This window comes from Lemur catta, chromosome 6 (genome assembly GCF_020740605.2).
Source record: "Lemur catta isolate mLemCat1 chromosome 6, mLemCat1.pri, whole genome shotgun sequence".
Classification (NCBI taxonomy): Eukaryota; Metazoa; Chordata; class Mammalia; order Primates; family Lemuridae; genus Lemur; species Lemur catta.
The window spans coordinates 65361666-65382239 of record NC_059133.1 but is presented as its reverse complement, the minus strand read 5'-3'; the positions used below and the strand labels follow the sequence as shown (position 1 = coordinate 65382239).

The following is a 20574-nucleotide window of genomic DNA, read 5'->3' as shown; positions in this document are numbered from 1 at the left end:
GCGTCTCTTCTTTTTTTCTGTACCTCCCACATCTAAACAAGGCCTGTTAATGCTACATCCAAAACATATCCTGACCCCATCCATTGTTGTCAGTCTCCTTTATCACCACTCTAGTCCAAGTCACTCATGAATTATCAGAACTACTGAAATCACCTCATAATTGATCTTTCCACTTCAATTACGCACCTCTTACAATATATTCTCCACAGAGTGGGATTTTAAATAAATAAAAATCCTATACTGATACTCCCTAGTCAAAAATTATATTCCATTGCATTTAGAAAAACGTCCAATCTCCCCTACCTGATTGACAATAATTTGCCCACTCCTATGTATGTGACCTCATTTTGTAATATTCTCCTCCTTACCTCCTGTGGCCCACTGCACTCAACTTCTAGCTCTGTTTTTCTAGAAAGTGTGGTTCAATCAGTCTTATGACTTTTATACTGGCTGTTCTCTTTGCCTGGAATGTCATTCTCCTAGAGCTTCATTATCTGGCTGCTGCTTGTTATCAGATCTCAAAAGAAAAAATTCTCCTCAGAGAAGCCTTTTCTAACTAGGCAATCTAAAATAGAATATTCCAGTTGCACAGTATCACTTCACATTATGACAGTGCTATGAACTTTTTCTTGTTTGAGAATTTGACTTATTGGTTGGCTAGTTATTTCATTCATATGTCTGCCTATTAATCCTAAAACTAGAATGCTCTTTAGGAAGACAGACTCTACTTAATCTGTGTGTACTTTAACTTCTACTCTATAAAATGGAAAAGTAATCTTATATACCTCACAGAATGATTATGATGATAAAGTAAGGTAATACAAAATACTGAGAACATCTTTGGCACACCATAAGTATGGAATAAATGATTATGTGAAGTAAATAGGAAGAAGTTACACTGTAGCAGAAAGACAGGTATGAAATGAGGTAGAGGAAATTGGCATAAAGAGGTATAGAAGCTACACTGGAGAAAGAAACCAGTATAAGCCCTTGAGGTTAACCAAGGACCAAGGCAGATATTAACATCATTCTACTTTCCATATATTTTACTTTTTTGACAGTGACAACTGGATTATCAGCTGGAGGGACAGGAAAAAATGAAGAATCAAATGAGGTTACAGAGAAACCAACACCATCATCTGAAAAAACAGGAACAACTGAACGATCTGCTGGAGTGACAGGTTCAATTGAATTGTCACCTGGAGTGACAGGGAAAACTAAACTATCGTCTGCAGTGAAAGAAATAACTTGGTCATCCTCTGTAAAATCAGGCACAATTAGACAACCTGCTGAAGTGACAGAGACAAGTGTTGTATCTGCTGGAGTGACAGGGAAAAGTGGACGCTCGGCTGCAGTAACGGGGACAGCTGGTGGGTCCGTTAAGGTGGCAGGGACAAGTGGACCATCTGCTGGAGTTACGGGTTCAAGTGGACTGTCAGCTGGAGTGACAGGTTCAAGTGGACCCTCAGCTGGAGCGACAGCTTCAAGTGGACAGTCAGCTGGAGTGACAGAGACAAGTGTTGTATCAGCTGGAGTGACAGGGAAAAGTGGACGCTCGGCTGCAGTAACGGGGACAGCTGGTGGGTCCGTTAAGGTGGCAGGGACCAGTGGACCATCTGCTGGAGTTACAGGTTCAACTGGACTCTCCGCGGGAGTGACAGGTTCAGGTGGACAATCTGCTGGAGTGACAGCTTCCAGTGGACAGTCCGCTGGAGTGACAGGTTCAAGGGGACAATCAGCTGGAGTGACAGAGGCAACTGGTCCATCAGATGGAGTGACAGGAAGAGCTGTCCTCTCAAGTGGAGTAACAGGGACAGCTGGACAATCAGTTAAGGTGGCAGGGACCAGTGGACCATCTGCTGGAGTTACGGGTTCAAGTGGACTGTCAGCTGGAGTGACAGGTTCAAGTGGACCCTCAGCTGGAGCGACAGCTTCAAGTGGACAGTCAGCTGGAGTGACAGAGACAAGTGTTGTATCAGCTGGAGTGACAGGGAAAAGTGGACGCTCGGCTGCAGTAACGGGGACAGCTGGTGGGTCCGTTAAGGTGGCAGGGACCAGTGGACCATCTGCTGGAGTTACAGGTTCAACTGGACTCTCCGCGGGAGTGACAGGTTCAGGTGGACAATCTGCTGGAGTGACAGCTTCCAGTGGACAGTCCGCTGGAGTGACAGGTTCAAGGGGACAATCAGCTGGAGTGACAGAGGCAACTGGTCCATCAGATGGAGTGACAGGAAGAGCTGTCCTCTCAAGTGGAGTAACAGGGACAGCTGGACAATCAGTTAAGGTGGCAGGGACCAGTGGACCATCTGCTGGAGTTACGGGTTCAAGTGGACTGTCAGCTGGAGTGACAGGTTCAAGTGGACCCTCAGCTGGAGCGACAGCTTCAAGTGGACAGTCAGCTGGAGTGACAGAGACAAGTGTTGTATCAGCTGGGGCGACAGGGAAAAGTGGACGCTCGGCTGCAGTAACGGGGACAGCTGGTGGGTCCGTTAAGGTGGCAGGGACCAGTGGACCATCTGCTGGAGTTACAGGTTCAACTGGACTCTCCGCGGGAGTGACAGGTTCAGGTGGACAATCTGCTGGAGTGACAGCTTCCAGTGGACAGTCCGCTGGAGTGACAGGTTCAAGGGGACAATCAGCTGGAGTGACAGAGGCAACTGGTCCATCAGATGGAGTGACAGGAAGAGCTGTCCTCTCAAGTGGAGTAACAGGGACAGCTGGACAATCAGTTAAGGTGGCAGGGACCAGTGGACCATCTGCTGGAGTTACGGGTTCAAGTGGACTGTCAGCTGGAGTGACAGGTTCAAGTGGACCCTCAGCTGGAGCGACAGCTTCAAGTGGACAGTCAGCTGGAGTGACAGAGACAAGTGTTGTATCAGCTGGGGCGACAGGGAAAAGTGGACGCTCGGCTGCAGTAACGGGGACAGCTGGTGGGTCCGTTAAGGTGGCAGGGACCAGTGGACCATCTGCTGGAGTTACAGGTTCAACTGGACTCTCCGCGGGAGTGACAGGTTCAGGTGGACAATCTGCTGGAGTGACAGCTTCCAGTGGACAGTCCGCTGGAGTGACAGGTTCAAGGGGACAATCAGCTGGAGTGACAGAGGCAACTGGTCCATCAGATGGAGTGACAGGAAGAGCTGTCCTCTCAAGTGGAGTAACAGGGACAGCTGGACAATCAGTTAAGGTGGCAGGGACCAGTGGACCATCTGCTGGAGTTACGGGTTCAAGTGGACTGTCAGCTGGAGTGACAGGTTCAAGTGGACCCTCAGCTGGAGCGACAGCTTCAAGTGGACAGTCAGCTGGAGTGACAGAGACAAGTGTTGTATCAGCTGGGGCGACAGGGAAAAGTGGACGCTCGGCTGCAGTAACGGGGACAGCTGGTGGGTCCGTTAAGGTGGCAGGGACCAGTGGACCATCTGCTGGAGTTACAGGTTCAACTGGACTCTCCGCGGGAGTGACAGGTTCAGGTGGACAATCTGCTGGAGTGACAGCTTCCAGTGGACAGTCCGCTGGAGTGACAGGTTCAAGGGGACAATCAGCTGGAGTGACAGAGGCAACTGGTCCATCAGATGGAGTGACAGGAAGAGCTGTCCTCTCAAGTGGAGTAACAGGGACAGCTGGACAATCAGTTAAGGTGGCAGGGACCAGTGGACCATCTGCTGGAGTTACGGGTTCAAGTGGACTGTCAGCTGGAGTGACAGGTTCAAGTGGACCCTCAGCTGGAGCGACAGCTTCAAGTGGACAGTCAGCTGGAGTGACAGAGACAAGTGTTGTATCAGCTGGGGCGACAGGGAAAAGTGGACGCTCGGCTGCAGTAACGGGGACAGCTGGTGGGTCCGTTAAGGTGGCAGGGACCAGTGGACCATCTGCTGGAGTTACAGGTTCAACTGGACTCTCCGCGGGAGTGACAGGTTCAGGTGGACAATCTGCTGGAGTGACAGCTTCCAGTGGACAGTCCGCTGGAGTGACAGGTTCAAGGGGACAATCAGCTGGAGTGACAGAGGCAACTGGTCCATCAGATGGAGTGACAGGAAGAGCTGTCCTCTCAAGTGGAGTAACAGGGACAGCTGGACAATCAGTTAAGGTGGCAGGGACCAGTGGACCATCTGCTGGAGTTACGGGTTCAAGTGGACTGTCAGCTGGAGTGACAGGTTCAAGTGGACCCTCAGCTGGAGCGACAGCTTCAAGTGGACAGTCAGCTGGAGTGACAGAGACAAGTGTTGTATCAGCTGGGGCGACAGGGAAAAGTGGACGCTCGGCTGCAGTAACGGGGACAGCTGGTGGGTCCGTTAAGGTGGCAGGGACCAGTGGACCATCTGCTGGAGTTACAGGTTCAACTGGACTCTCCGCGGGAGTGACAGGTTCAGGTGGACAATCTGCTGGAGTGACAGCTTCCAGTGGACAGTCCGCTGGAGTGACAGGTTCAAGGGGACAATCAGCTGGAGTGACAGAGGCAACTGGTCCATCAGATGGAGTGACAGGAAGAGCTGTCCTCTCAAGTGGAGTAACAGGGACAGCTGGACAATCAGTTAAGGTGGCAGGGACCAGTGGACCATCTGCTGGAGTTACGGGTTCAAGTGGACTGTCAGCTGGAGTGACAGGTTCAAGTGGACCCTCAGCTGGAGCGACAGCTTCAAGTGGACAGTCAGCTGGAGTGACAGAGACAAGTGTTGTATCAGCTGGGGCGACAGGGAAAAGTGGACGCTCGGCTGCAGTAACGGGGACAGCTGGTGGGTCCGTTAAGGTGGCAGGGACCAGTGGACCATCTGCTGGAGTTACAGGTTCAACTGGACTCTCCGCGGGAGTGACAGGTTCAGGTGGACAATCTGCTGGAGTGACAGCTTCCAGTGGACAGTCCGCTGGAGTGACAGGTTCAAGGGGACAATCAGCTGGAGTGACAGAGGCAACTGGTCCATCAGATGGAGTGACAGGAAGAGCTGTCCTCTCAAGTGGAGTAACAGGGACAGCTGGACAATCAGTTAAGGTGGCAGGGACCAGTGGACCATCTGCTGGAGTTACGGGTTCAAGTGGACTGTCAGCTGGAGTGACAGGTTCAAGTGGACCCTCAGCTGGAGCGACAGCTTCAAGTGGACAGTCAGCTGGAGTGACAGAGACAAGTGTTGTATCAGCTGGAGTGACAGGGAAAAGTGGACGCTCGGCTGCAGTAACGGGGACAGCTGGTGGGTCCGTTAAGGTGGCAGGGACCAGTGGACCATCTGCTGGAGTTACAGGTTCAACTGGACTCTCCGCGGGAGTGACAGGTTCAGGTGGACAATCTGCTGGAGTGACAGCTTCCAGTGGACAGTCCGCTGGAGTGACAGGTTCAAGGGGACAATCAGCTGGAGTGACAGAGGCAACTGGTCCATCAGATGGAGTGACAGGAAGAGCTGTCCTCTCAAGTGGAGTAACAGGGACAGCTGGACAATCAGTTAAGGTGGCAGGGACCAGTGGACCATCTGCTGGAGTTACGGGTTCAAGTGGACTGTCAGCTGGAGTGACAGGTTCAAGTGGACCCTCAGCTGGAGCGACAGCTTCAAGTGGACAGTCAGCTGGAGTGACAGAGACAAGTGTTGTATCAGCTGGGGCGACAGGGAAAAGTGGACGCTCGGCTGCAGTAACGGGGACAGCTGGTGGGTCCGTTAAGGTGGCAGGGACCAGTGGACCATCTGCTGGAGTTACAGGTTCAACTGGACTCTCCGCGGGAGTGACAGGTTCAGGTGGACAATCTGCTGGAGTGACAGCTTCCAGTGGACAGTCCGCTGGAGTGACAGGTTCAAGGGGACAATCAGCTGGAGTGACAGAGGCAACTGGTCCATCAGATGGAGTGACAGGAAGAGCTGTCCTCTCAAGTGGAGTAACAGGGACAGCTGGACAATCAGTTAAGGTGGCAGGGACCAGTGGACCATCTGCTGGAGTTACGGGTTCAAGTGGACTGTCAGCTGGAGTGACAGGTTCAAGTGGACCCTCAGCTGGAGCGACAGCTTCAAGTGGACAGTCAGCTGGAGTGACAGAGACAAGTGTTGTATCAGCTGGAGCGACAGGGAAAAGTGGACGCTCGGCTGCAGTAACGGGGACAGCTGGTGGGTCCGTTAAGGTGGCAGGGACCAGTGGACCATCTGCTGGAGTTACAGGTTCAACTGGACTCTCCGCGGGAGTGACAGGTTCAGGTGGACAATCTGCTGGAGTGACAGCTTCCAGTGGACAGTCCGCTGGAGTGACAGGTTCAAGGGGACAATCAGCTGGAGTGACAGAGGCAACTGGTCCATCAGATGGAGTGACAGGAAGAGCTGTCCTCTCAAGTGGAGTAACAGGGACAGCTGGACAATCAGTTAAGGTGGCAGGGACCAGTGGACCATCTGCTGGAGTTACGGGTTCAAGTGGACTGTCAGCTGGAGTGACAGGTTCAAGTGGACCCTCAGCTGGAGCGACAGCTTCAAGTGGACAGTCAGCTGGAGTGACAGAGACAAGTGTTGTATCAGCTGGAGTGACAGGGAAAAGTGGACGCTCGGCTGCAGTAACGGGGACAGCTGGTGGGTCCGTTAAGGTGGCAGGGACCAGTGGACCATCTGCTGGAGTTACAGGTTCAACTGGACTCTCCGCGGGAGTGACAGGTTCAGGTGGACAATCTGCTGGAGTGACAGCTTCCAGTGGACAGTCCGCTGGAGTGACAGGTTCAAGGGGACAATCAGCTGGAGTGACAGAGGCAACTGGTCCATCAGATGGAGTGACAGGAAGAGCTGTCCTCTCAAGTGGAGTAACAGGGACAGCTGGACAATCAGTTAAGGTGGCAGGGACCAGTGGACCATCTGCTGGAGTTACGGGTTCAAGTGGACTGTCAGCTGGAGTGACAGGTTCAAGTGGACCCTCAGCTGGAGCGACAGCTTCAAGTGGACAGTCAGCTGGAGTGACAGAGACAAGTGTTGTATCAGCTGGGGCGACAGGGAAAAGTGGACGCTCGGCTGCAGTAACGGGGACAGCTGGTGGGTCCGTTAAGGTGGCAGGGACCAGTGGACCATCTGCTGGAGTTACAGGTTCAACTGGACTCTCCGCGGGAGTGACAGGTTCAGGTGGACAATCTGCTGGAGTGACAGCTTCCAGTGGACAGTCCGCTGGAGTGACAGGTTCAAGGGGACAATCAGCTGGAGTGACAGAGGCAACTGGTCCATCAGATGGAGTGACAGGAAGAGCTGTCCTCTCAAGTGGAGTAACAGGGACAGCTGGACAATCAGTTAAGGTGGCAGGGACCAGTGGACCATCTGCTGGAGTTACGGGTTCAAGTGGACTGTCAGCTGGAGTGACAGGTTCAAGTGGACCCTCAGCTGGAGCGACAGCTTCAAGTGGACAGTCAGCTGGAGTGACAGAGACAAGTGTTGTATCAGCTGGGGCGACAGGGAAAAGTGGACGCTCGGCTGCAGTAACGGGGACAGCTGGTGGGTCCGTTAAGGTGGCAGGGACCAGTGGACCATCTGCTGGAGTTACAGGTTCAACTGGACTCTCCGCGGGAGTGACAGGTTCAGGTGGACAATCTGCTGGAGTGACAGCTTCCAGTGGACAGTCCGCTGGAGTGACAGGTTCAAGGGGACAATCAGCTGGAGTGACAGAGGCAACTGGTCCATCAGATGGAGTGACAGGAAGAGCTGTCCTCTCAAGTGGAGTAACAGGGACAGCTGGACAATCAGTTAAGGTGGCAGGGACCAGTGGACCATCTGCTGGAGTTACGGGTTCAAGTGGACTGTCAGCTGGAGTGACAGGTTCAAGTGGACCCTCAGCTGGAGCGACAGCTTCAAGTGGACAGTCAGCTGGAGTGACAGAGACAAGTGTTGTATCAGCTGGAGTGACAGGGAAAAGTGGACGCTCGGCTGCAGTAACGGGGACAGCTGGTGGGTCCGTTAAGGTGGCAGGGACCAGTGGACCATCTGCTGGAGTTACAGGTTCAACTGGACTCTCCGCGGGAGTGACAGGTTCAGGTGGACAATCTGCTGGAGTGACAGCTTCCAGTGGACAGTCCGCTGGAGTGACAGGTTCAAGGGGACAATCAGCTGGAGTGACAGAGGCAACTGGTCCATCAGATGGAGTGACAGGAAGAGCTGTCCTCTCAAGTGGAGTAACAGGGACAGCTGGACAATCAGTTCAGGTGGCAGGGACCAGTGGACCATCTGCTGGAGTTACGGGTTCAAGTGGACTGTCAGCTGGAGTGACAGGTTCAAGTGGACCCTCAGCTGGAGCGACAGCTTCAAGTGGACAGTCAGCTGGAGTGACAGAGACAAGTGTTGTATCAGCTGGAGTGACAGGGAAAAGTGGACGCTCGGCTGCAGTAACGGGGACAGCTGGTGGGTCCGTTAAGGTGGCAGGGACCAGTGGACCATCTGCTGGAGTTACAGGTTCAACTGGACTCTCCGCGGGAGTGACAGGTTCAGGTGGACAATCTGCTGGAGTGACAGCTTCCAGTGGACAGTCCGCTGGAGTGACAGGTTCAAGGGGACAATCAGCTGGAGTGACAGAGGCAACTGGTCCATCAGATGGAGTGACAGGAAGAGCTGTCCTCTCAAGTGGAGTAACAGGGACAGCTGGACAATCAGTTAAGGTGGCAGGGACCAGTGGACCATCTGCTGGAGTTACGGGTTCAAGTGGACTGTCAGCTGGAGTGACAGGTTCAAGTGGACCCTCAGCTGGAGCGACAGCTTCAAGTGGACAGTCAGCTGGAGTGACAGAGACAAGTGTTGTATCAGCTGGAGTGACAGGGAAAAGTGGACGCTCGGCTGCAGTAACGGGGACAGCTGGTGGGTCCGTTAAGGTGGCAGGGACCAGTGGACCATCTGCTGGAGTTACAGGTTCAACTGGACTCTCTGCGGGAGTGACAGGTTCAGGTGGACAATCTGCTGGAGTGACAGCTTCCAGTGGACAGTCCGCTGGAGTGACAGGTTCAAGGGGACAATCAGCTGGAGTGACAGAGGCAACTGGTCCATCAGATGGAGTGACAGGAAGAGCTGTCCTCTCAAGTGGAGTAACAGGGACAGCTGGACAATCAGTTCAGGTGGCAGGGACCAGTGGACCATCTGCTGGAGTTACGGGTTCAAGTGGACTGTCAGCTGGAGTGACAGGTTCAAGTGGACCCTCAGCTGGAGCGACAGCTTCAAGTGGACAGTCAGCTGGAGTGACAGAGACAAGTGTTGTATCAGCTGGGGCGACAGGGAAAAGTGGACGCTCGGCTGCAGTAACGGGGACAGCTGGTGGGTCCGTTAAGGTGGCAGGGACCAGTGGACCATCTGCTGGAGTTACAGGTTCAACTGGACTCTCCGCGGGAGTGACAGGTTCAGGTGGACAATCTGCTGGAGTGACAGCTTCCAGTGGACAGTCCGCTGGAGTGACAGGTTCAAGGGGACAATCAGCTGGAGTGACAGAGGCAACTGGTCCATCAGATGGAGTGACAGGAAGAGCTGTCCTCTCAAGTGGAGTAACAGGGACAGCTGGACAATCAGTTAAGGTGGCAGGGACCAGTGGACCATCTGCTGGAGTTACGGGTTCAAGTGGACTGTCAGCTGGAGTGACAGGTTCAAGTGGACCCTCAGCTGGAGCGACAGCTTCAAGTGGACAGTCAGCTGGAGTGACAGAGACAAGTGTTGTATCAGCTGGAGTGACAGGGAAAAGTGGACGCTCGGCTGCAGTAACGGGGACAGCTGGTGGGTCCGTTAAGGTGGCAGGGACCAGTGGACCATCTGCTGGAGTTACAGGTTCAACTGGACTCTCCGCGGGAGTGACAGGTTCAGGTGGACAATCTGCTGGAGTGACAGCTTCCAGTGGACAGTCCGCTGGAGTGACAGGTTCAAGGGGACAATCAGCTGGAGTGACAGAGGCAACTGGTCCATCAGATGGAGTGACAGGAAGAGCTGTCCTCTCAAGTGGAGTAACAGGGACAGCTGGACAATCAGTTAAGGTGGCAGGGACCAGTGGACCATCTGCTGGAGTTACGGGTTCAAGTGGACTGTCAGCTGGAGTGACAGGTTCAAGTGGACCCTCAGCTGGAGCGACAGCTTCAAGTGGACAGTCAGCTGGAGTGACAGAGACAAGTGTTGTATCAGCTGGAGTGACAGGGAAAAGTGGACGCTCGGCTGCAGTAACGGGGACAGCTGGTGGGTCCGTTAAGGTGGCAGGGACCAGTGGACCATCTGCTGGAGTTACAGGTTCAACTGGACTCTCCGCGGGAGTGACAGGTTCAGGTGGACAATCTGCTGGAGTGACAGCTTCCAGTGGACAGTCCGCTGGAGTGACAGGTTCAAGGGGACAATCAGCTGGAGTGACAGAGGCAACTGGTCCATCAGATGGAGTGACAGGAAGAGCTGTCCTCTCAAGTGGAGTAACAGGGACAGCTGGACAATCAGTTAAGGTGGCAGGGACCAGTGGACCATCTGCTGGAGTTACGGGTTCAAGTGGACTGTCAGCTGGAGTGACAGGTTCAAGTGGACCCTCAGCTGGAGCGACAGCTTCAAGTGGACAGTCAGCTGGAGTGACAGAGACAAGTGTTGTATCAGCTGGGGCGACAGGGAAAAGTGGACGCTCGGCTGCAGTAACGGGGACAGCTGGTGGGTCCGTTAAGGTGGCAGGGACCAGTGGACCATCTGCTGGAGTTACAGGTTCAACTGGACTCTCCGCGGGAGTGACAGGTTCAGGTGGACAATCTGCTGGAGTGACAGCTTCCAGTGGACAGTCCGCTGGAGTGACAGGTTCAAGGGGACAATCAGCTGGAGTGACAGAGGCAACTGGTCCATCAGATGGAGTGACAGGAAGAGCTGTCCTCTCAAGTGGAGTAACAGGGACAGCTGGACAATCAGTTAAGGTGGCAGGGACCAGTGGACCATCTGCTGGAGTTACGGGTTCAAGTGGACTGTCAGCTGGAGTGACAGGTTCAAGTGGACCCTCAGCTGGAGCGACAGCTTCAAGTGGACAGTCAGCTGGAGTGACAGAGACAAGTGTTGTATCAGCTGGAGTGACAGGGAAAAGTGGACGCTCGGCTGCAGTAACGGGGACAGCTGGTGGGTCCGTTAAGGTGGCAGGGACCAGTGGACCATCTGCTGGAGTTACAGGTTCAACTGGACTCTCCGCGGGAGTGACAGGTTCAGGTGGACAATCTGCTGGAGTGACAGCTTCCAGTGGACAGTCCGCTGGAGTGACAGGTTCAAGGGGACAATCAGCTGGAGTGACAGAGGCAACTGGTCCATCAGATGGAGTGACAGGAAGAGCTGTCCTCTCAAGTGGAGTAACAGGGACAGCTGGACAATCAGTTAAGGTGGCAGGGACCAGTGGACCATCTGCTGGAGTTACGGGTTCAAGTGGACTGTCAGCTGGAGTGACAGGTTCAAGTGGACCCTCAGCTGGAGCGACAGCTTCAAGTGGACAGTCAGCTGGAGTGACAGAGACAAGTGTTGTATCAGCTGGAGTGACAGGGAAAAGTGGACGCTCGGCTGCAGTAACGGGGACAGCTGGTGGGTCCGTTAAGGTGGCAGGGACCAGTGGACCATCTGCTGGAGTTACAGGTTCAACTGGACTCTCCGCGGGAGTGACAGGTTCAGGTGGACAATCTGCTGGAGTGACAGCTTCCAGTGGACAGTCCGCTGGAGTGACAGGTTCAAGGGGACAATCAGCTGGAGTGACAGAGGCAACTGGTCCATCAGATGGAGTGACAGGAAGAGCTGTCCTCTCAAGTGGAGTAACAGGGACAGCTGGACAATCAGTTCAGGTGGCAGGGACCAGTGGACCATCTGCTGGAGTTACGGGTTCAAGTGGACTGTCAGCTGGAGTGACAGGTTCAAGTGGACCCTCAGCTGGAGCGACAGCTTCAAGTGGACAGTCAGCTGGAGTGACAGAGACAAGTGTTGTATCAGCTGGGGCGACAGGGAAAAGTGGACGCTCGGCTGCAGTAACGGGGACAGCTGGTGGGTCCGTTAAGGTGGCAGGGACCAGTGGACCATCTGCTGGAGTTACAGGTTCAACTGGACTCTCCGCGGGAGTGACAGGTTCAGGTGGACAATCTGCTGGAGTGACAGCTTCCAGTGGACAGTCCGCTGGAGTGACAGGTTCAAGGGGACAATCAGCTGGAGTGACAGAGGCAACTGGTCCATCAGATGGAGTGACAGGAAGAGCTGTCCTCTCAAGTGGAGTAACAGGGACAGCTGGACAATCAGTTAAGGTGGCAGGGACCAGTGGACCATCTGCTGGAGTTACGGGTTCAAGTGGACTGTCAGCTGGAGTGACAGGTTCAAGTGGACCCTCAGCTGGAGCGACAGCTTCAAGTGGACAGTCAGCTGGAGTGACAGAGACAAGTGTTGTATCAGCTGGGGCGACAGGGAAAAGTGGACGCTCGGCTGCAGTAACGGGGACAGCTGGTGGGTCCGTTAAGGTGGCAGGGACCAGTGGACCATCTGCTGGAGTTACAGGTTCAACTGGACTCTCCGCGGGAGTGACAGGTTCAGGTGGACAATCTGCTGGAGTGACAGCTTCCAGTGGACAGTCCGCTGGAGTGACAGGTTCAAGGGGACAATCAGCTGGAGTGACAGAGGCAACTGGTCCATCAGATGGAGTGACAGGAAGAGCTGTCCTCTCAAGTGGAGTAACAGGGACAGCTGGACAATCAGTTAAGGTGGCAGGGACCAGTGGACCATCTGCTGGAGTTACGGGTTCAAGTGGACTGTCAGCTGGAGTGACAGGTTCAAGTGGACCCTCAGCTGGAGCGACAGCTTCAAGTGGACAGTCAGCTGGAGTGACAGAGACAAGTGTTGTATCAGCTGGAGTGACAGGGAAAAGTGGACGCTCGGCTGCAGTAACGGGGACAGCTGGTGGGTCCGTTAAGGTGGCAGGGACCAGTGGACCATCTGCTGGAGTTACAGGTTCAACTGGACTCTCCGCGGGAGTGACAGGTTCAGGTGGACAATCTGCTGGAGTGACAGCTTCCAGTGGACAGTCCGCTGGAGTGACAGGTTCAAGGGGACAATCAGCTGGAGTGACAGAGGCAACTGGTCCATCAGATGGAGTGACAGGAAGAGCTGTCCTCTCAAGTGGAGTAACAGGGACAGGTGGACAATCAGTTCAGGTGGCAGGGACCAGTGGACCATCTGCTGGAGTTACGGGTTCAAGTGGACTGTCAGCTGGAGTGACAGGTTCAAGTGGACCCTCAGCTGGAGCGACAGCTTCAAGTGGACAGTCAGCTGGAGTGACAGAGACAAGTGTTGTATCAGCTGGAGTGACAGGGAAAAGTGGACGCTCGGCTGCAGTAACGGGGACAGCTGGTGGGTCCGTTAAGGTGGCAGGGACCAGTGGACCATCTGCTGGAGTTACAGGTTCAACTGGACTCTCCGCGGGAGTGACAGGTTCAGGTGGACAATCTGCTGGAGTGACAGCTTCCAGTGGACAGTCCGCTGGAGTGACAGGTTCAAGGGGACAATCAGCTGGAGTGACAGAGGCAACTGGTCCATCAGATGGAGTGACAGGAAGAGCTGTCCTCTCAAGTGGAGTAACAGGGACAGCTGGACAATCAGTTAAGGTGGCAGGGACCAGTGGACCATCTGCTGGAGTTACGGGTTCAAGTGGACTGTCAGCTGGAGTGACAGGTTCAAGTGGACCCTCAGCTGGAGCGACAGCTTCAAGTGGACAGTCAGCTGGAGTGACAGAGACAAGTGTTGTATCAGCTGGGGCGACAGGGAAAAGTGGACGCTCGGCTGCAGTAACGGGGACAGCTGGTGGGTCCGTTAAGGTGGCAGGGACCAGTGGACCATCTGCTGGAGTTACAGGTTCAACTGGACTCTCCGCGGGAGTGACAGGTTCAGGTGGACAATCTGCTGGAGTGACAGCTTCCAGTGGACAGTCCGCTGGAGTGACAGGTTCAAGGGGACAATCAGCTGGAGTGACAGAGGCAACTGGTCCATCAGATGGAGTGACAGGAAGAGCTGTCCTCTCAAGTGGAGTAACAGGGACAGCTGGACAATCAGTTAAGGTGGCAGGGACCAGTGGACCATCTGCTGGAGTTACGGGTTCAAGTGGACTGTCAGCTGGAGTGACAGGTTCAAGTGGACCCTCAGCTGGAGCGACAGCTTCAAGTGGACAGTCAGCTGGAGTGACAGAGACAAGTGTTGTATCAGCTGGAGTGACAGGGAAAAGTGGACGCTCGGCTGCAGTAACGGGGACAGCTGGTGGGTCCGTTAAGGTGGCAGGGACCAGTGGACCATCTGCTGGAGTTACAGGTTCAACTGGACTCTCCGCGGGAGTGACAGGTTCAGGTGGACAATCTGCTGGAGTGACAGCTTCCAGTGGACAGTCCGCTGGAGTGACAGGTTCAAGGGGACAATCAGCTGGAGTGACAGAGGCAACTGGTCCATCAGATGGAGTGACAGGAAGAGCTGTCCTCTCAAGTGGAGTAACAGGGACAGCTGGACAATCAGTTAAGGTGGCAGGGACCAGTGGACCATCTGCTGGAGTTACGGGTTCAAGTGGACTGTCAGCTGGAGTGACAGGTTCAAGTGGACCCTCAGCTGGAGCGACAGCTTCAAGTGGACAGTCAGCTGGAGTGACAGAGACAAGTGTTGTATCAGCTGGGGCGACAGGGAAAAGTGGACGCTCGGCTGCAGTAACGGGGACAGCTGGTGGGTCCGTTAAGGTGGCAGGGACCAGTGGACCATCTGCTGGAGTTACAGGTTCAACTGGACTCTCCGCGGGAGTGACAGGTTCAGGTGGACAATCTGCTGGAGTGACAGCTTCCAGTGGACAGTCCGCTGGAGTGACAGGTTCAAGGGGACAATCAGCTGGAGTGACAGAGGCAACTGGTCCATCAGATGGAGTGACAGGAAGAGCTGTCCTCTCAAGTGGAGTAACAGGGACAGCTGGACAATCAGTTAAGGTGGCAGGGACCAGTGGACCATCTGCTGGAGTTACGGGTTCAAGTGGACTGTCAGCTGGAGTGACAGGTTCAAGTGGACCCTCAGCTGGAGCGACAGCTTCAAGTGGACAGTCAGCTGGAGTGACAGAGACAAGTGTTGTATCAGCTGGGGCGACAGGGAAAAGTGGACGCTCGGCTGCAGTAACGGGGACAGCTGGTGGGTCCGTTAAGGTGGCAGGGACCAGTGGACCATCTGCTGGAGTTACAGGTTCAACTGGACTCTCCGCGGGAGTGACAGGTTCAGGTGGACAATCTGCTGGAGTGACAGCTTCCAGTGGACAGTCCGCTGGAGTGACAGGTTCAAGGGGACAATCAGCTGGAGTGACAGAGGCAACTGGTCCATCAGATGGAGTGACAGGAAGAGCTGTCCTCTCAAGTGGAGTAACAGGGACAGCTGGACAATCAGTTAAGGTGGCAGGGACCAGTGGACCATCTGCTGGAGTTACGGGTTCAAGTGGACTGTCAGCTGGAGTGACAGGTTCAAGTGGACCCTCAGCTGGAGCGACAGCTTCAAGTGGACAGTCAGCTGGAGTGACAGAGACAAGTGTTGTATCAGCTGGGGCGACAGGGAAAAGTGGACGCTCGGCTGCAGTAACGGGGACAGCTGGTGGGTCCGTTAAGGTGGCAGGGACCAGTGGACCATCTGCTGGAGTTACAGGTTCAACTGGACTCTCCGCGGGAGTGACAGGTTCAGGTGGACAATCTGCTGGAGTGACAGCTTCCAGTGGACAGTCCGCTGGAGTGACAGGTTCAAGGGGACAATCAGCTGGAGTGACAGAGGCAACTGGTCCATCAGATGGAGTGACAGGAAGAGCTGTCCTCTCAAGTGGAGTAACAGGGACAGCTGGACAATCAGTTAAGGTGGCAGGGACCAGTGGACCATCTGCTGGAGTTACGGGTTCAAGTGGACTGTCAGCTGGAGTGACAGGTTCAAGTGGACCCTCAGCTGGAGCGACAGCTTCAAGTGGACAGTCAGCTGGAGTGACAGAGACAAGTGTTGTATCAGCTGGAGTGACAGGGAAAAGTGGACGCTCGGCTGCAGTAACGGGGACAGCTGGTGGGTCCGTTAAGGTGGCAGGGACCAGTGGACCATCTGCTGGAGTTACAGGTTCAACTGGACTCTCCGCGGGAGTGACAGGTTCAGGTGGACAATCTGCTGGAGTGACAGCTTCCAGTGGACAGTCCGCTGGAGTGACAGGTTCAAGGGGACAATCAGCTGGAGTGACAGAGGCAACTGGTCCATCAGATGGAGTGACAGGAAGAGCTGTCCTCTCAAGTGGAGTAACAGGGACAGCTGGACAATCAGTTAAGGTGGCAGGGACCAGTGGACCATCTGCTGGAGTTACGGGTTCAAGTGGACTGTCAGCTGGAGTGACAGGTTCAAGTGGACCCTCAGCTGGAGCGACAGCTTCAAGTGGACAGTCAGCTGGAGTGACAGAGACAAGTGTTGTATCAGCTGGGGCGACAGGGAAAAGTGGACGCTCGGCTGCAGTAACGGGGACAGCTGGTGGGTCCGTTAAGGTGGCAGGGACCAGTGGACCATCTGCTGGAGTTACAGGTTCAACTGGACTCTCCGCGGGAGTGACAGGTTCAGGTGGACAATCTGCTGGAGTGACAGCTTCCAGTGGACAGTCCGCTGGAGTGACAGGTTCAAGGGGACAATCAGCTGGAGTGACAGAGGCAACTGGTCCATCAGATGGAGTGACAGGAAGAGCTGTCCTCTCAAGTGGAGTAACAGGGACAGCTGGACAATCAGTTAAGGTGGCAGGGACCAGTGGACCATCTGCTGGAGTTACGGGTTCAAGTGGACTGTCAGCTGGAGTGACAGGTTCAAGTGGACCCTCAGCTGGAGCGACAGCTTCAAGTGGACAGTCAGCTGGAGTGACAGAGACAAGTGTTGTATCAGCTGGGGTGACAGGGAAAAGTGGACGCTCGGCTGCAGTAACGGGGACAGCTGGTGGGTCCGTTAAGGTGGCAGGGACCAGTGGACCATCTGCTGGAGTTACAGGTTCAACTGGACTCCCCGCGGGAGTGACAGGTTCAGGTGGACAATCTGCTGGAGTGACAGCTTCCAGTGGACAGTCCGCTGGAGTGACAGGTTCAAGGGGACAATCAGCTGGAGTGACAGAGGCAACTGGTCCATCAGATGGAGTGACAGGAAGAGCTGTCCTCTCAAGTGGAGTAACAGGGACAGCTGGACAATCAGTTAAGGTGGCAGGGACCAGTGGACCATCTGCTGGAGTTACGGGTTCAAGTGGACTGTCAGCTGGAGTGACAGGTTCAAGTGGACCCTCAGCTGGAGCGACAGCTTCAAGTGGACAGTCAGCTGGAGTGACAGAGACAAGTGTTGTATCAGCTGGGGCGACAGGGAAAAGTGGACGCTCGGCTGCAGTAACGGGGACAGCTGGTGGGTCCGTTAAGGTGGCAGGGACCAGTGGACCATCTGCTGGAGTTACAGGTTCAACTGGACTCTCCGCGGGAGTGACAGGTTCAGGTGGACAATCTGCTGGAGTGACAGCTTCCAGTGGACAGTCCGCTGGAGTGACAGGTTCAAGGGGACAATCAGCTGGAGTGACAGAGGCAACTGGTCCATCAGATGGAGTGACAGGAAGAGCTGTCCTCTCAAGTGGAGTAACAGGGACAGCTGGACAATCAGTTAAGGTGGCAGGGACCAGTGGACCATCTGCTGGAGTTACGGGTTCAAGTGGACTGTCAGCTGGAGTGACAGGTTCAAGTGGACCCTCAGCTGGAGCGACAGCTTCAAGTGGACAGTCAGCTGGAGTGACAGAGACAAGTGTTGTATCAGCTGGAGTGACAGGGAAAAGTGGACGCTCGGCTGCAGTAACGGGGACAGCTGGTGGGTCCGTTAAGGTGACAGGGACCAGTGGACCATCTGCTGGAGTTACAGGTTCAACTGGACTCTCCGCGGGAGTGACAGGTTCAGGTGGACAATCTGCTGGAGTGACAGCTTCCAGTGGACAGTCCGCTGGAGTGACAGGTTCAAGGGGACAATCAGCTGGAGTGACAGAGGCAACTGGTCCATCAGATGGAGTGACAGGAAGAGCTGTCCTCTCAAGTGGAGTAACAGGGACAGCTGGACAATCAGTTCAGGTGGCAGGGACCAGTGGACCATCTGCTGGAGTTACGGGTTCAAGTGGACTGTCAGCTGGAGTGACAGGTTCAAGTGGACCCTCAGCTGGAGCGACAGCTTCAAGTGGACAGTCAGCTGGAGTGACAGAGACAAGTGTTGTATCAGCTGGAGTGACAGGGAAAAGTGGACGCTCGGCTGCAGTAACGGGGACAGCTGGTGGGTCCGTTAAGGTGGCAGGGACCAGTGGACCATCTGCTGGAGTTACAGGTTCAACTGGACTCTCCGCGGGAGTGACAGGTTCAGGTGGACAATCTGCTGGAGTGACAGCTTCCAGTGGACAGTCCGCTGGAGTGACAGGTTCAAGGGGACAATCAGCTGGAGTGACAGAGGCAACTGGTCCATCAGATGGAGTGACAGGAAGAGCTGTCCTCTCAAGTGGAGTAACAGGGACAGCTGGACAATCAGTTAAGGTGGCAGGGACCAGTGGACCATCTGCTGGAGTTACGGGTTCAAGTGGACTGTCAGCTGGAGTGACAGGTTCAAGTGGACCCTCAGCTGGAGCGACAGCTTCAAGTGGACAGTCAGCTGGAGTGACAGAGACAAGTGTTGTATCAGCTGGAGTGACAGGGAAAAGTGGACGCTCGGCTGCAGTAACGGGGACAGCTGGTGGGTCCGTTAAGGTGGCAGGGACCAGTGGACCATCTGCTGGAGTTACAGGTTCAACTGGACTCCCCGCGGGAGTGACAGGTTCAGGTGGACAATCTGCTGGAGTGACAGCTTCCAGTGGACAGTCCGCTGGAGTGACAGGTTCAAGGGGACAATCAGCTGGAGTGACAGAGGCAACTGGTCCATCAGATGGAGTGACAGGAAGAGCTGTCCTCTCAAGTGGAGTAACAGGGACAGCTGGACAATCAGTTAAGGTGGCAGGGACCAGTGGACCATCTGCTGGAGTTACGGGTTCAAGTGGACTGTCAGCTGGAGTGACAGGTTCAAGTGGACCCTCAGCTGGAGCGACGGCTTCAAGTGGACAGTCAGCTGGAGTGACAGAGACAAGTGTTTTATCACCTGGAGTGACAGGGATAGCTGGACAGTCAGTTAAAGTTGACAGGACCAGTGGACCATCTGCTCGAGTGACCGGTTCAACTGGATTCAGAGCTGGAGTCACAGGGAGAACTGGACCATCATTTCCTTTTACAGAGATAACTGAGCCCGCGTCTGCATTCTCAGAGACAACAGGACCATCTGTGGAAGTATCAGGAAGAAGTATACTTACATCTGGACTGACAGGGATATCTGGGCCATCTTCTGGAGGATCAGGAACAATTGGACCATATGCTGGATTGACAAGTTCACCTCGGCTCTCAGCTGGAGTGACAGGGATAACCAGACCATCATCTGGGGGAACAGAGACAGCAGGACCATCTGGTGGAGTGGCAGGTTCAACTGAATCATCGGCTGGAGTGACACGGATAGCTGGCCTGTCATCTGGAGTGACAAGTACAACTGTACAATCAGTTGAAGTGACAGAGATAACTCTACCATCGTCTGGAATATCAGGGACACCTCAACCACCCATTGGAGTGACAGGTTCAGTTAGACCATCAGCTGGAGTGAAAGGTTCAGTTGGACCATCAGGTGGAGTGACAGGGACAACTGGGCTCTCAGGTGGAGTAACAGGAACAAGTAGACAATCAGTGAAAGTTGCAGGGAGCAGTACACCATCTGCTGGAGTGACAGGTTCAACTGTACAATCAGCTGGAGTGACAGAGATAACTGTACCATCATCTGGAGAATCAGGGACAACTGGACCATCCACGGGAGTGATACGTTCAACTGGACTCTCACCTGGAGTCACAGATTCAGTTGGACCATCAACTGGAGTGACAGGGACAACTGGGCTCTCAGCTGGAGTGACAGGGACAAGTGGAAAATCATTGAAAGTGGCAGGGACCAGTGGAACATCTGCTGGAGTGACAGGTTCTACTGGACTCTCAGCTGGAGTGACAGAGACAACTGCGCCATTTTCGGGAAGACCAGAGACAATTGGACCATTGGCTGGAGTGACAGGTTCAACTGAATCATCAGCTGGAGTGACAAGGACAACTGAACTCTCATCTGGAGTGATAGGGACAACGAGACAATCAGCTGGAGTGACAGAGATAACGGGGCCATCATCTGGGGAATTAGGGACAACTCGACTGTCAACTGCCACAACCACTGTGGCAGGAAGAACTACCGACGAACCAGGTAGTGAATTTACAACACATGAAGGCAAGTCTAATTACCTAAAGATAGACCATTTAATGTGGACAATCTAATGTTAGTTCAGACTCCCAGACTGGAGTCTGTATAAATTTATCACAATTAAGTATGGTATTAAGAACTCAAATTTGTGGATAATGATGGGACCTTTCCAGAACATTATTATTTGGAATGGATTCCTCAGATTTCTTGAGAAGTTTATGTTTTCATCAATTAATACAACCAGAGGGTCAGTGGGGACTACCATAGGTGCAGGCAGAGGTCACACAGCTGGAGCACCTGGCTCTGGGCCATCACT

General features: G+C 54.2%; 1 protein-coding gene across 1 annotated transcript in view; it reads left to right on the top strand.

Annotated features, from left to right (window-relative positions):
- The window catches only part of MUC19 (mucin 19, oligomeric), a 146959-nt gene that overhangs the window by 69241 nt on the left and 57144 nt on the right, over window positions 1-20574 (top strand). The window contains 42 exon segments of the mRNA XM_045555171.1: window positions 1482-1753; window positions 1922-2203; window positions 2495-2621; window positions 2892-3671; window positions 3732-3911; window positions 3972-4127; window positions 4278-4453; window positions 4745-4854; window positions 4999-5353; window positions 5450-5747; window positions 5868-6221; window positions 6480-6671; window positions 6942-7324; window positions 7445-7931; window positions 8142-8411; window positions 8472-8861; window positions 9042-9154; window positions 9245-9551; window positions 9612-10024; window positions 10385-11351; window positions 11502-11801; window positions 11892-12287; window positions 12378-12461; window positions 12642-12971; window positions 13062-13421; window positions 13542-13637; window positions 13728-13811; window positions 13992-14057; window positions 14178-14771; window positions 14862-15161; window positions 15342-15710; window positions 15792-15964; window positions 15995-16121; window positions 16242-16367; window positions 16428-16751; window positions 16902-17201; window positions 17382-17747; window positions 17778-17960; window positions 18042-18101; window positions 18252-18821; window positions 18942-19067; window positions 19878-20285. Of these exon segments, the coding sequence (XP_045411127.1) occupies window positions 1482-1753; window positions 1922-2203; window positions 2495-2621; window positions 2892-3671; window positions 3732-3911; window positions 3972-4127; window positions 4278-4453; window positions 4745-4854; window positions 4999-5353; window positions 5450-5747; window positions 5868-6221; window positions 6480-6671; window positions 6942-7324; window positions 7445-7931; window positions 8142-8411; window positions 8472-8861; window positions 9042-9154; window positions 9245-9551; window positions 9612-10024; window positions 10385-11351; window positions 11502-11801; window positions 11892-12287; window positions 12378-12461; window positions 12642-12971; window positions 13062-13421; window positions 13542-13637; window positions 13728-13811; window positions 13992-14057; window positions 14178-14771; window positions 14862-15161; window positions 15342-15710; window positions 15792-15964; window positions 15995-16121; window positions 16242-16367; window positions 16428-16751; window positions 16902-17201; window positions 17382-17747; window positions 17778-17960; window positions 18042-18101; window positions 18252-18821; window positions 18942-19067; window positions 19878-20285 (12354 nt within the window).